The 18,161-nt window shown below is 36.7% G+C and overlaps 1 protein-coding gene and 2 long non-coding RNA genes across 11 annotated transcripts in view; 1 reads left to right on the top strand and 2 right to left on the bottom strand.

Annotated features, from left to right (window-relative positions):
* The window catches only part of LOC149690706 (uncharacterized), a 179,398-nt gene that overhangs the window by 49,817 nt on the left and 111,420 nt on the right, over positions 1-18,161 (top strand). The gene's annotated exons all lie outside the window — the stretch shown is intronic.
* dac (dachshund family transcription factor) overlaps positions 1-18,161 on the bottom strand; it is a 132,948-nt gene that overhangs the window by 15,956 nt on the left and 98,831 nt on the right. For 7 of the 8 annotated variants that reach the window (XM_089870299.1, XM_089870301.1, XM_089870300.1 and 4 more), the window contains one exon: positions 9,278-9,418. In XM_089870299.1, coding sequence (XP_089726425.1) covers positions 9,278-9,418 — 141 coding nt within the window. Of the gene's footprint in view, positions 1-9,000; positions 9,115-9,277; positions 9,419-18,161 lie in introns of those variants that run through there. The other variant, XM_089870304.1, reaches the window with a different exon arrangement.
* On the bottom strand, positions 1,679-8,621 carry LOC149690708 (uncharacterized). Its single transcript, XR_016383784.1, has 3 exons — positions 4,248-8,621; positions 4,042-4,181; positions 1,679-3,904 (listed from the first exon to the last, which is right to left on the bottom strand). It is a non-coding gene; the product is annotated as an uncharacterized LOC149690708 (long non-coding RNA).

Genomic DNA, 18,161 nt, shown 5'->3' with positions numbered 1-18,161 from the left:
AAAGTCCTGACTGACTGACTGATAATCAACGCCCAGCCCAAACCGCTTGCCCTAGAAGGCTGAAACTTAGCAGGAACGTTACTCATAAGTAGTAGGCGCGTACTAAGAAAGATTTCCCCCCAATCCGACGCCATCTTAAAAAATGGCGCCCAGAAATGTAAAAAATCTTCTCTGCGCAACAAAGTCCGCGCGTTTCAACCGATTTCACAGATATTTAGTACACGGGTTTCCTTTAACCTATAGACGGGCTGAATGGTCTTTAGGGTTCGATTTGTTGCCATATTTTTAAATGGCGGCCAAAAACTAAAAAAGCCTTCTTTATGGAATAATGTCCGCGTGAAAAGTAATAAAAAATGTCCCGACGGGCTGACGGGCAAAACCGAGTGCCTTCGCTCCTAGGGTGCTACAAAAATATTAGTCATCAGTAAAATCTACCCATTCTTTGTATCATTTTGATGGAAGTTCTTATTACACGCGAGCGACGCCGCGGGTAACAGCTAGTCTTTTATAATTTTGGATGGTTCATTAACTATCAGTAAATTAGACTAGGATTAGGGTTTTAATTACTAATTAGTTAATAGTAATTCTTATTTCTATTTTAAATATAATTATTTTAATCTTAATTTCAGTTTAATTTTTTTTTAAATTAAAGTTAAGACATTTTGGCATTAAGGTTTACACTATTAACACTAAACCAAGGCTTAGTGCCAACAGTAGTAATTGTACCAAAAACAGTGGATAGTCGGGAAAAAAAGCGTCAAACAGGCCTACCCCTTTCTGAATGAAGGTCTAGAATTTTTTTCATTTCACTAAGAGAGGCCGAGGGTCTTTTTTTTATTTTTTGTTTAATGGAAATGGTGAGAAAACGAGGTTAAGAACGGAACGGGACTCTGCAAATTAGTGGTTGCGCGTTGCGTTGAGGGTACAAGGGGAAATGCCCCCTAATCATTGGAATTCCAGTTTCAAACATGAATTTACTATATTCAACCATTAATATTGATTTAGGTTTGAACCCACATAAATTTATTTTTTCATTTCGTTTTTATTTTAAAAATTGTCAGTTGTCATGGCGAATGAAATTAATTCACGATTGTGTAAGTAGGGAGAGAATTATTTGATGAAAATTAGACTTGACAAAAGAAAGAACGGGTTTTTTTTCCTTCTTCTCGGGGAAGATGGAGAGGGGGTGGGGGAGTGAATACTCAACTTGATTTACTTCAAGTCGTTTGTTTTTGGGGACGATTCTTTTGATGTGAAAAGGTTTTCAAGGATTTCCGCCTTGGGTTTTCAGGAGGGGTTTTTTTTTATTTTTTTTAGTTTTTTTATTCAAAGGAGGTTTTTAAGGGTATTTTGTTTAATTCATTTGCCTTCTTCAGGGTCCCTAATTTGTATGGGTTTGCTTGGTTGGTTGGTTTAGGACTTAAGGGTAAAAGCTTTTTTTAACGCTGCTTAGAATTACTGGAATTACTTTTTAAGTACTTGCGTATTTTATATCAAATTAACTCAAATGGGGGGTGGCTTATTTTGGCATTAATTTGGTTTTGATGTCTGTCTGTCTACGTTACAATGAGTTTTAAGTTAGTATTGTTGAGTTAGAATTAGTTTTAGGCTAATATTCTTGAGTTATTATGAATTTTATTTAATTTTAATGACTTAAGACCTAACATGTCTTTGATGAACACTACTTTCGTTTCTTGTAACAATACGCTGTAGCTTTATCAGTGCAATACGACACGAAATAATTTAATAAGTTTCAATTGCGTGGGTTTAATCTTAATGACCCATTAGCTCAAAAATATCATGACGTTTTTGGGTAGTTTCCAAATAACATTAGAAAAAGTCAGAAAGAATGAAAAAAAAAATCGGAATTACTAGGAAACCCTAATTGGAAAATTGAATATCCTGGATTTCCTGAAGGAAAAAACGTCTCTCGACTAATGGAAGTCGGCAACAAATATTACGTACGCCATCCTCCGTTAGTTTCCCCGGTGTCCGTCGAATTAAATGTAATAAAGGGAAAGGCGGAATACGTTGTAACTTTAAAAAGGATAGCCCTGCCTTCCACCATTTTACTTCTAATTCAATAAATGAAATTTATAGGTGTGTTAGGCGATTTTGAAATAGCCTAAGTGAAGGCAGGGAGTGGGAGTTAGATTGGTAAAAATTTCATAGAGGATACCTTCTTCTCTATTACATAAAATTCGATGGATAAACCTGGTTGATTTCAAGCTGGGAATTCAATACGACTTATTATAACTCTGGTAGAAATCTACCTTCGAATGTAATGCAATTCGGGATTGAAACCGAAGGTATTACGCGCTCTTATACGGAGTCAACCTTAAAATGACTCGAAATTATATTCAGTCCATATTCAATTTCGTCTTCCTTTGAAGAATGCGTTTGAATTTATACTAGGGACGGAATAGGGGGGGGGGGCTGGAGCCCCCGTATAGTATGTTGGGGGGCGTAGGATATTCACTGGCTCGCTTTTTAATGCACGCTGCCTGGAAATTCGAAAAGTGGTGGGGGTATTTTAGCCCCAGAAATAACGGAGTAAAAATGCAAAAAGGCTTCATCCCTCCAAACCCCAACCTCCCCCTTTATCGAAAGGAATTGGTAGAAAAATTTGGGTAAAAGTGTACAGGCAGAAAGATATGCCGATGAAAGTACGTACTGCCAGTAGTAAAAGGCATAAGAAGAAAGCTTTCCGCTTTTTCCCGATGCATTCTGGGATGGGGAGGAGGAATAGTACTCGCGCCACCGACCGACCTACCCGACGTGGCCGCTGACTTGAAATGCCTCTTGTCACAATAGTTTCCACTTTAGGCGACTTGCTCCGGATTATTGCCGCGTACTATTATCCAGGGTCGCGTTCTCATCTAGATGTCATTGCAGTTTCCGAACTTTTTTAGGGAATAGGTCTAAAATCCTAAATATCTCTAGCTCTAATTGATGTAGACCAACTTAATTGGTACCATTCAAAAGAGGATAAATTTCTCTATCACATCCTAAAGGCATTTTATCGTATCTTCAAAATTGACCACGTTATGACGTTTCAAACTTACACGCCACGTGGGGTAAAAAAATTAATCTATTTAACATCTCTTGAACTCGAGCCCTAATTGATGCAGACTCAACTCTTTGATATCTTTGCACACGGAATAAATTGGTGTATCATACCCTAAAGGCATTTGGCCATATCTTTAAATACTTCTTTCCAAAGTTGGTTAGTCAACCTGTTGCCAAACTTCAGAAATGTTTATACATAATCTTAGCTGGTATTATTATAGTACGAACTAAGCTTTGTCTGTCGTCTGAAAGTTGACTATAAAGTCACTAGCTACAGTTATGGGCGGGGTTGCCATGCAGGAACTCTATGGCAAAGATAACTTCCTAACTTCTGCAACAAAAAAATCTAGACGACGTCTTTCGTTCTTCAAGGCAGGGTGGGAGGAAAAAGGGAGAGAAACTTCGGGCCATCACGCAGCTAGCTAGCTAGAGTTGAATCTTAAAAATTGCTAAATAATGGGCTAAATGTAGGATGGCAGATGGCTCAGTTGGAAGCAACATTAATCTTTCTAGCTCTCTGTATCTTCTCTTTCCCCTTTTGATTCAATTTGGCTGAGAGAGAGAGAGAGAAAAAGGCTTGCGTTTCTACGTTTCTATAGTTACATCTCATCTCCATCTTTTCCATCCGCGTTTACGTCTTCTTCTCTCTCTCTCTCCCTGGTTGCCTTAACGATAAGAGTGCTAGAGAGAGAGAAAGAGAGAGAAGAGAGAACATTTCCAACAGAATTTCCATTTTTTCCATTTTTCTTCGGAGCTACCTCCTCCCTTAGTCCCCTATTTATTGCCAAGTTAGAAACTCAATTTTTGCTACCAAAGAATAGAGGTAATGTTCTTTCTACCCAATATGCATTTCGGCAAATCGAATCCATTTGTTACAATTTTTGTTACGTGTAAAATTCCAAGAAGAAAAAAAAATAGACCACAAATTGAGATTCATTTTAGGCCTATTTTCGATTGCATTAGTGTTATTACCCGTTGGATTCTGCGGAATAGGTATTGTTGTAAATACCTCTACGCGTCCACTGACCACTGCCCAGAGAAACCAATTGAATTTAGGACACGATAGCCCCTTATAATTTGCTATATTTGGTACTGGGGCTTGTGTACGTAACCTAACCCGCGTCATGAAGTAAATTGCTTTAAAATACTTGAAGATATAAATAAGATGTGCTTATTACCATGGCATGCACATGGGAACGAGACATGTCTTTTCACCCATAAAATCCTGCATGTCCTCCTTCACTTAACAACAAGTAAATACTCCAGTAAGGAACAAATTACAACAAAGTATTTCCGTTTCATCGACAAATAAATCTGAAGGACCATGACAAATTTAGGCTCAAATTCAATTTTTGTCCGTCCGAGTGGTTGCTCGACCGTTCCAGCCAATTTCACTCCGAACCCTATTATGTTTGTTAGATTTTATTTATTACTTACACACATTTATCTAATGTTAAAAGCTGTTACGTTGTCTACCACCTAGCCTAAGCCTTGGGTTTTTCAGAAACATTTTAGCGACAAACGTTTTAAATCCATATTAGAGCTTAGAAGTCATTTTTCAAATGTCCAACCAAATCTATTGTGTTTTTTGCGCTAAACTAGATTCCGCTTTTTAAAAGAAGAAAAAACATACAGATTACAAGGGTGTCGAACTCTATTGATAAAACGCGTGACAAAGTTACTTTGCAGCGGGTGTAAGGACTATTAAATGTCAAAGGGCAAGCACTCTTTAAGTATAGCGAAACCAATGTCACTTTGCAGTTGATGTTAAAGGCTAAGTGTTCAAATATGGATGGGCTTTGGGTTCGATTACACGGGCTGTCGAATAGCAATGTAATCCTTACATTTGAATGATTTGATTAATAATCTTTCTTTATTGGTTCGTAACCTTTTTTCCTTTTCCCCCGATGTTAGTTTTTTTTTTTGTTTGACTTCAGGGACTTTTATTCGCTAACCTGACTTACATGAAAAACCTATGTAATACCTTGTGAAATACAATGAAGGGATATATAAATTTTTTTCAATACACGCTTATAGTATGTTTCCATTTTGAATTCAACCGTTCGCCTTCCAACGAACCAACCCGCTTATTCTATTGTTAAATTTAACAAAGACTTTTTACATATATATACAGCTATATATTTGATAGAATATATTCGAATTTTGTAAAATATAAAATTAATTTTTTTATATTTATATATAAATTTATTAATGATATTCTGGTGATGTGTGGGTTTTTGCAGGCTGGGAAGGGGCTGATTTTTATTAAGGTTTATATGGATTTTTTTTATGAATTTAAAGATTGTAAATATATTACTTAATTTACGCCTGAAGAAGTTTAACGTTTTGTACCTACCATATGTTAAATTATTATTTTGTTATTTTTTTTTTTTTTTTGGCACATGCGAGCGCGTGCTGGGATTTAATATATTTAGATTATGTAGTATTGACACCTTTATAGTGTTTTGAACGTTTGAATCTTTGGAGAATTAACCTATCTTGCCATATCTATATTCTTTACACCTCAAATAAATCAAATAATCCATATAGATATCTCTAAAGCTCTTGTTAAAAAGGCGTCTACAAAGAAATATATATATATTTCTTATTGTATATTTGATGTTATTCTGGTTCAAGAAACACGTGTGAGGGGTTTAAAGCCCCACCTCCGTTTTCCAGGTTGGATTCAAAAGTTGCGTGAAGGGGGTATAAGCCCCAGGCCCCTTTTATTCCATCCCTATGTAACAAACCCGGGGATTTGTATCGGTAGACATTTACATAACGTTTTCAAAGAGATCCCAAAAAAAAATCAAACCTGGTTGGAAAAATTTTCTTCTTCAAAGCCTCGCTATTTTTTTTCTTTTTCTTTCTTTTCTGGCAGAAACAGTGAGTGTCACGTGATAAATAGCGTCTACTGCCTTCCCCTCCCCCATTTTAAAGGTTTTCATGGAATATATTCTAAAGTTTTTGGGATCAAAAATGCAAAGAATATTTATGATATTGCATTGTTTTTGAACTTAAACAAGTGATCGCGTCGTATTTGTGGTGTAAATAATTTTAGGTGTTTATACGAATCATACCGTGAGAAAGCCACAATTCCGTAGAGTATTTCATCCAAGTTTCATACGAATTAGTTAAATAATTTTAGTAGAAAAATTATTTTAAGTTTTTTTTATGAAAAAACATTGCTATTCGGACAGACTGAGATTGAACTTGTAGCAACCCGACTCGGTACCACGTGATCTCCTCTTTTTGCGGGATTTGTATCGAATCTCGATTTCCCGCCATAAATACGGAAGCCATTCGATTTCTGACCTCCTTTCTTTGTAAAACCCTATGAACGATTGTACAGAAGGGCCACGGCTTTCTAGGGTTCAAAACTGGGGTTTCCTAAAGCCCCAGTGTTGGATATATATCACCCCTTAAGGCGAGAAAGATTTACACAAAAGATCTGTCGTCTGCTTTTAGTTACAAAGGCTTAAATGTAAAACCCAAGACCCAAAAAACTGTAAACTGTCGACTGCTATTAGTTACAAAGGCTTGAATATCCATGATTTCATTTGGAACCCATTGCCAGCTAAACATTTTCATCATTCTATTTTTAATCGACACTTAAAATATATTATATAAAAATGTGGTAATAAGAAAACGCATTAAGTTTAGTTTCGTTTTTGGCAACGGCTTTTGCCTTGCCCACTTTTCCTTTTTTTAGCGAAAATTATCAGCCATAAAAATAGGAAGGAAAACCATATTAAAGGAACCAAATGCGTGGGCGAGAGAGAGAGAGAGAGCTAGAGATATTTCCCTTCCCGAAAAACGCTCCAAAACTCGAGTACCGGAATGAGTTCTAATACGTAATTTCATTCGGAAATGGTACTACGTTTTAAGCCTGGATTCAAGCATGATTCAATGACGTTTAGTATAACGTTATTTAAGGTTCTCGCCAATGGTTTTAAGAGGAGATGAAACGTACGGAAAATCGCATTGCCTTTCGTGGAATGGGTCTCTTCCTTAATTCGACCAAATAGGCTTTTTAAAATGGAGAGAGGGGGTTTTCAAAACGCTATTGGGATTCTTCCTTCTGCCGCCTACAAATTGGCGTAAAAAGAAGCGGGAATTTTAGAGAGAGCGCGGCCAGATCAAAGCTAAAAACCCCCGGTGAAATTTCTTACTTTTTGGGGAAAAGAAGACTGGGGATGATGATGGGAAAAATTGCGATTCTAATTCGCTTTTACCAAAAACGTTATGTCTTTATGAGCTAATTTGCAAGCAAAAAGATGTATGCACTTCACATACTCTCTCACGATTTCATTTCCAGGAATATTGCAATGAATGTTTTTAAGTTAACGAGTCGCTTTGCAAATATAGATTTTTCTACTTAAAAGGGTCGCCATAACTAAATAAATAACTAACCCTAATGGATTTAGAAATATTTTAATACTTTTTTTTATGTTTTGATAAATCAATAGAATTTCCGTTGACATTAATTTTATTTTATTCTTTTAATTAATGGTTAAAGTATATTTCTCATTATGCAAATTCGTTTCGTTAAAATATTTTAAGCTAAGCGGGAAAGGCATGCACCCACCATTTCATTTTTTTTTTCATTCGAAATCCATTAGTTTAATCATCCAATCACATCCCAGTTTCTTTTAATTGATCCAATGGCTTTAATTTATCATTTATTTTTCCCCCTTATCCTCCTTTGAAAGATCCTCATCTTCATCCGCATCCCTCATTTTTTCCCAGACATATATACCATCGGGATGAAGTTAAAATCCCCTTCTGCATGTACATTCGCGAATACTTTGCGAACAAAATATAGGGGGTATATCGTTGCTGTTAAACTAATTAGCAACAAAGCATCATTAAGCTCCCCGTTCTTTCTTATAATATAACTCGGAATCCAATTGCTGTCCACGCGCGCCTTCCCTCTCCCCTCCCACGCAATTCCAAATAATCCTGATTTTTCTTTCTTTTTATTTGACGTAGAAATCGTTTCCATTTTATTAATGAAGTACGTACGCTTTGGGAATAAACGCCTAGGCCTAGCTGTCTTTGTTTTATCTTTTTTAGCGCGTGCTAAAACGTATTAACTGTATTTGAAAGCGCGCTGCTCGTAATGTTGGCCGAACAAACGAATTTCGACATTTTATCTCTCTCTCTCCATCTCGAAATGGGTCCATTAAGGAGTCTTTTGCCGCGGGATGCGGAAGAGGAGAGAGATGGAGAGAGAGCGAATCCATCGAATCCCTTTAGTCGAAATGAAATCTCGAGTGCTCGAGTGGAAAGCGCGCAACAAAGGGCGTAAAAGGGTTAAATTGTTGAGTTTCCCCAAATTCCTAGTTGGAGAAGTCACTCACCTACGACTCTTAGCTAGTGGGGGATCAAAAGGGAAACGCCGAACTCGCACACAAACGCAAAATCGTGTTATCGCGTACCTCCGAATGTTCAACAAGTTTCGAGTTCTCTCCTCTATGGTTCGTAATAGGATTTTAGAATCGCTCTCTCTCTCTCTCTCTCTCTCTCTCTCTCTCTCTCTCTCTCTCTCTCTCTCTCTCTCTCTCTCTCTCTCTCTCTCTCTCTCTCTCTCTCTCTCTCTCTCTCTCTCTCTCTCGCTCTCTTAGCTTGGAGCAGCTCGAGCTCTGGAGATACTGCTGTTAGATTTAACATTACGTATTCATCCGCCTTAACTTTAACTGCACTGCCAATTTAAACGCATCTTTAGAATATTCTAATATTTATAATTAAGACCTTCTCTTCAATGTATGTATATATATATTTCCATTATAATTTAACTTAAAATTCGCTTGGATCTTCAAAATTTACTTCAATGGATGGGAGAAGGGTTTAAAATTATGGAGAATTGATTAAAAGGATAATTAGTTTAATTATAATTAAATAATTTAGTGAATGAATGAGAAAATATATGATGGAAAATGTCTATTTATTTATTTATTTATTTATTTATTTGAACGATTAACTAAATTGTCTACAATGTTTTTATGATATTTTCGGAATTATTTGGTACATTTTACGAATTCACTACATCGGAAAATAATATGAATATGCAAATTAGGTTTTTAATTATTGGTAAGAGAGGGGTCGAGCACTTGATTGCTTTCTTTGGTGGCAAGTGTCCGACCACCTTGGGATGGGTGTTTATATAATTTAGGTTATAAAAGATAGGTGGCGTTAGAGGTCTTACCGTTGAGTAGTCTAAGCGTTTCTCCGGACGTACTCCTTAGGGCGTCTTCGTACTGGGACCTTTTCTTCATTTCGCTCTCGAGTTGTTCGTGAAGTCTCCGCCTGCAGCGCTTCTCTCGTTTCACGCGTTTTTGATATAGAACTGAAGCCAAAAACCATGAAAAGAAATTAAGAGAGAAAAGCACGTTCTATTAATATACTTAAGTTAAAATAAACCTTAATCTTTCAATAGCAACGAAAGTGTTTTTGCAAGAACTAATTTTATCATTGCCGTTTTAGTAATTTAGTCTGCATTGCAAATTGCGCTTGAATCTTGAACAGTAGCTGACATATGACATATTTTGTAACATTTATGATCCCTTGCCAAGAATGATGTTTAGAAATATTTAACATTTTTTTTGTGTTGGCGTAAGAAATTAATTAAAACATTTCGGCGTATGATCAATGCGGTGTAAATGTAATATTCCGGATTAATTTTAAATAGATTTATTTTTGTTTAAATTACTTTTAAAGGTGATTTCGATTTAAATTTAAGTTGAGGTTGGTTTATTTCTTTAAAACCCATTTTGGATTGTGAGGAAGTATAGGCTTAGGTTTTAAAACCCCCACCACCAGTACGTGCAAACAATGGAATGGAATGGTAAGGGAGATAGTACTAGTCCACTATAGGTTTGGGGTGAAAATCTTTAAACAAATGGTCCGGAAACGTTTGAATTTGAGTTGATGTCAAACGGAGCGGTCCTACTGAGGTGGGTGGGGGGGGGGGCTTTAACTGGTAAAGGATGGCTGTCACTGAAGCAAAATGGCCAAATAAGAACTTTTTGTCGGCTTATAACCCGAAGAGGACTTTCGGCGTTTAACTAAACAAACTCAAAGGAGAGAAGACTTAGAGAGAGAGTGAGTCTTTGTCAAATGGAACACCACTGATAAAACCTACAACCTAGACATATCTCATAGTATTCTTGTAAGGTATTAGATCCCCTTGTAAAAAAATGACCAAAATACGCTTTCCAAGATTGCAATTAAATATATATCTACTGGGATGGGATGTGCAGGTTTTTTCCAAAGATAAATGAATTCTACAGTACAAAGCTAAGTCCCGTGTTATTTTCAGTTACATTGAAGAAACGTGCACTCCCACGTTTAATTTTGGTAGCAGTTGGGGCGTCTTGGACCTATGTCTTCATTTCATTTCAAACCCAGTTTGCAATAAATTCAATGATATTTTCAATTGTTGATTTAATACAGAGTTCTTATTGCATTCTCAGTTGAAATGGAGTATTATTATATAGGGTTAGGAAATCTCATGGATTTTGGGAAGAATTGGTGAGGGTTAGTTAGTTTTGGGGTGCTTGCTGGATGTGCACCATCCATTTCTATAGCAACAACACGTTCCCAACCTCCAACTGAACTTCACTTCTCCGCAATTCTCTCTCTCTCTCTCTCTCTCTCTCTCTCTCTCTCTCTCTCTCTCTCTCTCTCTCTCACCCAATGTTGACAATCTCCGATACCCTCCTGGGTAAACAGACCATGCACCACTCTCTCTTGTGACGTCATTTGACGAACCCCTCCTCCTTCCCAATTCTAAGACAGATAAATTTTGAACACTGTTCGTTCCTGTTATTTACTTATTCATTTTTAAACTAAAAGAATTAGGGTATTCTTAAATTTATTTTAAATTAAAAGCAATTCTTTAGAATTCTATAACAGATCGAACCATTCTTATAAAATACTGAATACCACGATATATATGAAGTATTTCTTAAGCCTAAAACCAAGGCCTAAAAACCTAATGATCCGAACTTAAATTATTCTGGAAGCATTTTTGTTATTCACCCCCGGTGGGATTTCGATTTTTAATCTCCAACTAAAGGAGAAAAAAGAATATAAAAAATACTAGGGTTAAACTTTTCGAATATATTTGATCTGGATATAGGCATGATATAATTGTAGAAGGCCCTCTATTCAACCTAGTTGAAGCAATACGTAGAAAGCTACAACCGTATTTTATCACCACCCATATTATTTCCCTTATCCAATATTACTTGATTTTAACTGAACACGAAAGCATTTGGGAAATTGCTTTTGTTCAACTTAAGACGTTGAATAGTGTTTATTATATTTTCGATACAAGTTGAAATAACCTTTCCATAACTTCTATTACATTACACTAATCCCGGGTGAACATACGCAATTCCCTAGATAGAAAGAACACACTATAGTTCTTTTTTTTCCCAATGCTTATTACGTCACTGTTCAGTCGCGCAAACATCTAAAGTTGTCCACTTTTCTAAGCTGAATTGATAACGAACCTAAACGCATCTGTATTTCTAAGCGTTCGATTACAAGTTATATCAATATTCAACTTAGCTTCATGGACCAAAAAAAGAGCAAACTCTACTTTGACTAAAGGCGGAGAAATTTTTGTATGTAGGCAGCAGAAAAAAAACTCTACAGCTAGCGCAGTCTATGCGTGTCGTTCTGGCTGCTATATAGTGTTTAAGATAGCGTTTCAGTCTTAATTTTCAACGTGTATTAATGTTGAATGTATCACGTTTTCTTTAGTTCTGATTTTAACTTTGGTCTCGTAGCATTTTGAGTGTCGGATGCAGTGGGATAGTTGTGTGTTAAGTCTTATAGAAGAGCAACTCTAAGTCATTAATCACTGTCAACTCTTAGAGGGGGGGCGAAGGGGCGGAAAGGGTATACTCCCCCCTCCTTTTCCCCTTCCCTTAATTTTTACTTCTCTCTGGGTTTGGAAGGAAACTGAATTTTTCCTACAGTGCATTTTTTTTTCTTTTTCCAACTTCCATGCAACCATCCGCAGACTTTTCTCAAAAGCTTAGATTTCGAATTCGAGCGGATTTTTTTCTTTATGTACTCTTGATATTTGCTAGAAGTCTATGCCTTGATGTAATTAGTCCTACATAAAACATGGTTCGTACAAACCTGGAGAACCTGGAAATGTCCAGGGAAATGTATTGTTGAGTAAAAATTCAGGGGAAAACTCGGGGAGATCTGTTTTTTAGTGAAAGTCAGGGAAATCAGGCAAATTTACGAGGTCTGAGTTACTAGGTGACATTGCACCTGGAATTATCAGGGAAATTTATGGGAAAAGCTTGGAAATGTCAGGGAAATCGGTTTATATTAAAATTAATTAAGTCTTGTTGGTAATATAATCGTAGTGAAGTTGTGTTATAGAAATTAGTGTAGTTGAAATATTGGAATATATTTAAAAATATTTACTTTGTTCCTAGGTTATTTTTAATATTTCTTCGAGTTACGTACTTCTTTGAGTAAATTTTTTGGGATCTCTACGGTTCGCGGTTACTTTTAGATTGCGCATTGCGCGGCCTGCCATTGGCATCTGGTATTCTAAGCCAAAAGGAAACTCTACTTTTTGCTTAGATTCCCAAAAAGAAACATACATACGCGTTCTTTATATCTCGAGTCTCGAGTGTTCGCCTACGTCCCAGTTAATGCCACCAAAGCCGTAGACCCAAGTTAACTTTAAGCCTAATCGCTCTTTAACCTTATTCAATATTACATCCCGAATTAAACGCGCTATACTAAAGAATGGAAGCTCATCCTTATATACAGATCCTTTAAAATTGAATCTTTTTAACTATATAACCATAGACAAGAATATACCCGGTATCTTTTTTAATATCTAGGCTACACCATCATTTTTTGTGCCAAAATTTCATATAAAGATTGAGGATTTTTTTCTTAATTTTATTTTCCCACGGTATAAAGAAATTTCCAATTCAAATAATAATATAATATAAATTAAATATAAATTTCTTTTCATAGAGTTGTAATATTGAATTTTGCGAGATCTTTTTGATCGGTTAAAATTATTTTTTTTTTTTAATTATAATTCGGAATTATTTGATTTTTGGTAAATGTTTTATTAAATTTTTTTTACCTATTTTTTTTATTTTTCCTTTTTTGGTTGTTAGGGGTGCTAATTTTTTTTCTTCTCTTTCTCATCTTTAAAGTTTGCATTAGAGGTTAGAATTGTTAGTTTTGTACTTGATTGATTACTTAGGCGGGGTGCACGTTTTTTTTTAATATTTTGAAACTTTTTCTTTTTTATTTTATTTGGTAAAGGTGCAGTGATCTTAAAATGTTTGGTTATATAATATATACGTGCCAATATTAATTTTATTTTAAGTTATAATTCATAGGGATAGGGACCTTTGATATATATGTATATATATATTAGATTTAATTGTTTTTATTTAATTACGGATGATGAAATGGAAGAAACTAAATCGAAACTTTTAAGGAGTAAGTAGAATTTCTTTTTCAAATACAAATTTAAGGGAAAATTTGGGCGTGAAATCCAAAGCAAGGTTGACAAAAAAAAATGTCATGATGGCAAAAATTTATCAATGATAGAACGATTCGGGCTATCTTTTGCGACATTCGCCTTGAGTTACTAAGAAATTCTTCGAGTCAGAAAAAAATGAAGAATCACCTTAGAGAAAGAGAGTCGATTAGAGAAAAACTAAAAGCGATATTCTATTTCCCCAAAACGCGATCGGCTTCTGAAAACGCCGTAGTTTTCAATCATTTGTACGTCTGACTGACTGAATATATACCGATATTGAAAAGCATTCGCCTGTAACATCGACTTGTCCCAAATACTCTATCGTACCCTGATCCTGACCGCCTCTGACTCTGAGGCAAATCGGAGTCGAATGGTCCAAGGGGGGCTAGGGTTGGGTTCGGGGTTCATTCTCCAAGGGGCATGAAGAACGAAACTGGAGATGATCATTCAAAAATATATATATTATATGAATATCTGTTGGGGTTATATACGACGAATATACAGTTCAGATAGCATTTCAGATAGGCCCTGGTGAAATTCTAACAAGATTTGCAAGTCAATTTTGAAACGATTTCTGAGGGTGGGTCGTATACTTTTACAATTGAAGGCGATAATTCAGAGGAGTAATTGAGCACTCTTAAGTATCGTAATGGTCCACTAGGACTTGAACCTTTTGCAAAATCAAATAACTCTTATTCAATAAAATAATTAGGTATAACCTCTCTTGGAGATAAGTTAGATCAAAATTAAAGGTACCGTAAGATACTACTATATCCATAGCGTAATACCTCCAAGTATCATTGCATTCCCATCTTAAATATGTCCCCGACAAGAGTTCAAAGTTCAAAGCCCAAGAAACCCGAAAACCTTTAAATTCATCTTGATAAATGTAAAAGAAAAGAAAAACGTGGAGCCAAATGGAATAAAGATTCTTATAAGGGAGGGTAAGGATGCTTCTCTCTTTACACCCCATCCTCCTCCTCTGGGTGCTCCTTAGAGAGAGAGAAAGAGAGAGATTCTCTCCCCCTCCCTATTGACGCCATCTTCTTCTTCTACTTGTCCCCGGTTATATTTCCATCCCACCCCACGTGGGCCTTTCAAAAATGTTCGCGCAAAGGCTGACTCCAGAATGATGAACGACGTTTTCGGGTCCAACTGTCAAACGGCGCTCGCATTCAAAAGCGAGAGAGAGAGAAAGAAAAACTGTGCAGAAGCCCCCGTGTTAAGAAAATGGCCAATACTATAGAATATCCCTCAGAGAGAGAGAGAGAGAGAGAGAACGATGAGCGCCCTATACTCTATACTACCCAGACTACCCGCGCCCAGAGAAACCTTTCGGGAAATATTCTCTTCGCTCCTAAAAGGTTAGGAACTTAGGAGGACCATCTTGGGGTGAAAATACAACCCCCGGATCTCGTGTCCCTTTTTTCCGATTGCCAGTTTTCAGATGCCTTTCATCGGATGCTATTTTCAAGAGCGATTGCTTGCTTACCATGCGCGCGCATCTAGCTTTCTGGCGAAAGAAAATATATTTTTCTCCATTTGTATTGAAGGTCAAAGGGCACGCATGGGACCTCTAGAACAAAAATGACTGAATTCGCGTTTTAACTCGTAATTATTACGAGTTTGAGCTGGGTTTTCGTCAGCTTCCAATTTAATTTATAAACTAAATTAAGGTGAATGACCTTGCAAATAAAGTTTGGGTGAAGGTCAGGTGGGTCAATGATTACGATAGAGAACTATGGATCCTAGTTGTTGGAATATCGGTCCAGCTGCTTGGTATCGATTTGGTAATTTACAGTCTTAGGTAGGATATAAAAAAATTGTATTTTTTTTCTGTTGAAACGTTGCCGAAACTAATGAATGATTGAAGATTTCTTGAAAAGGGAACCAACCCACCCTTCCTAACGGTGAAATACTTATTTGGTAACAATGAGAGATCGCTACGGTTACGTATATACCTCTTTAGCGCCTTAGAAAGAACCAGACGCTGTACATAACAAATTCCATTAAACCTCCATAAAACTCTCTCTCTTTCTTGGTAAATAACAAGGGGCTAAGATAGTATGGTATCCTAGCATAGGGGTAACAAACGCCAGGGGGATTCTGGCTGGTTCCAAATGAGGTCCAAAAGGGGAAAAGAGAAGGGGTTCGAGCAGAACAATGAGGTCGCAGTTGGACTTCTTTTGAGTCCGAGAGACCAACCTCTTCAATCACTCGATGTTCGGACGTCAAAAAACGCAATGAGAGCGAGAGAGAGAGAGAGCGCCACTGCTCGCATTAGGGACCCTGTTTCTTTTCCAGTGGAAAAAGTTTCCTGGAGAATTTGGAAGAGGATAGCTTGGGCTCCACTATTCCATCAATTCCTTTGTGCGCTACCACATTTTTTTTATATATATATACTAGACCAACGTTGAGAAATGTATATATGTATGTACATATATAAAAAATCCTCTTTTTCCGTCCTAGAAAATCCAGAAAAAGTTTTTTTTTCCTGATATGAAATCAACACAAAAATTGGTTTCAAAGTATCCACCCACTTTCTTTACAATCCCACCAAAAAAATGGAAAGAAAATTTTAGAAAGTATAGGCGCCATATATTCGGTATTCGGGGAGTTACGAGCCTCGTGGTTTGCCGAATTTAACGCTAAAGCCGAGCAACGTTTAAACACGTAACTCCAAAAATTATTAAGATATTATAATAGTAATAATAATAATATCTTTATAAAAATTGTTGACGTTGACAAATAATTTAAGTTTAAGGATGTTTGTTATACGATGGTATGGTACTAGCACCGAGTCTGAAGAAGGATTTGCGCCAATTAATAAGTGAAAGATGATCCCCTGTCTCCTCCATCTTTGAGAACGGAGCCATTAGTTTTGATTAGGGAAGCCCTCCCTTCTTTAAGTCCTTTTCACGCGTAACGTTTTAGTCCCTTCGACACACCGAGTTATATACTTACTAACCTTATCTTTCGCTAGCCACCAAAAAAAGATGGAACTTAACTTTCCCCGTACTTGGCCGGAGAGATTATAAAGGGCAGACCATGAATTTATACCCCAATTCCCCATGAATATTGCCATTGAGCTCGTGCTAAGTGCACTCACCTTCGTATCTGTATTGCCAATTATTTTCTTGTACATTCGTGTAAGAATTGAATGAATTCTTCTCGCTTATGGTTAAGACGGTGCTGGGATCCCTTAGCTCTGGATGGTGTTATCCCTAAAGCCTCCATTTGATTGGCTATGACTGATGGGAGATTTCCGATTTCCGTACCAGATATCTTTTATGAACTTCCTCTGGACTTATCCTAACGTATTTTTTCTTTTCTTTCATCTTTTGTTTTCGTTTTTCTCTCAAAAAGGGTAGGGGCTATATTACTCTGTCTCTCAGCTTTTGTCAAGATAGATGGCTATTTCTCTCTCTCTAAGGTCGGTTTGACCTTTAGTAATGCGCCCTCGCCCCCCCCCCCAAGCCTAGCTTTAGAAACCTTTCCAGGGTATTTAATCTTTAACGAGTCTAATGTCCTGCCTTGCTTTGGCCATGGAATTATTTTGAAGGGGAGAGATTGACCTCGTACCAGGACAGAGGTCAATAATTTCAATATTTTTTTTAATATTTACAAAGCGGTAGCCTTATTTTGACGTTGACAAATTTTAAACCCTAGTCCCCTATATGTCAATATTGGTCATTTTAAATTCGTTTGGATTAATTTTGTCAAATCATGGATTACCATCTCCCTGGATTAAACTGCAGGGGGGGGGGGTGTTAGATTATATCAGGAAAATTGACGTGTTTAATTTAATTTAATCTAATTGATTTATTATACGATCATGAGTTTGCCCGCCAAATATTCTAATAACTTTAATATTACCCCAAGGTATATTTTTAATGGGAAATATTTCCAGGAAAAGTCGTTAAACTTTTAAATGGCACGGAATTAATCTGTCAGTTTTGAGCCAAACTCGCAAACGACCACATATTTTTAATTTTTAACATATTTTCCCACGCCTGGGCTCTATTTTCTTTATACCTCTTACTTATGTATTAGTGCGCCTAGGCTTTCCAAGTACATTTTTCTCCACCCCCCTCCACTGTCCCATTCGTACTTAAGCTATATTACAGTTAGGAAAAAGTTTCGAACCATACACTTATGGCGCTGAGTTATATAGAAAAATGAGCAAAGTCAGACTTTTTCTATTTTATTTTTTTTTGATGTGGCCGACGCAGCCGTTGAGCTATTAAACGACTAGAGCGAAGAAATTCCAGCAATTTCTTCTGTGTGTGTGTGTGTGAAGATACAGTTTTTGGGTTTGTCTTTGGGGTTTTTCGGTTCTTAGGAGAGGCACTCAATCTTAGCCTATTTTACGAGGCAACATTTTTCTCCGAGAGCTTCTCCATCCTCATCCTTCATCCCAATCATTCTCTGATTACCGCGTTGATTATTTCGCTGCTCAAAATCTCTCCCTTCCCCAACCCTAACCCCCACCCAAGACATACGTAAGAAATTTCGGCCTGTGATCTATGAATTAGTACAAGCTTCATCC

The sequence above is a fragment of the Phalangium opilio genome, unplaced genomic scaffold (genome assembly GCF_054372755.1).
Source record: "Phalangium opilio isolate 3A_F unplaced genomic scaffold, DU_Popi_V2 ptg000031l_1, whole genome shotgun sequence".
Lineage (NCBI taxonomy): Eukaryota > Metazoa > Arthropoda > Arachnida > Opiliones > Phalangiidae > Phalangium > Phalangium opilio.
This window is presented reverse-complemented; position numbering and strand designations above follow the sequence as displayed.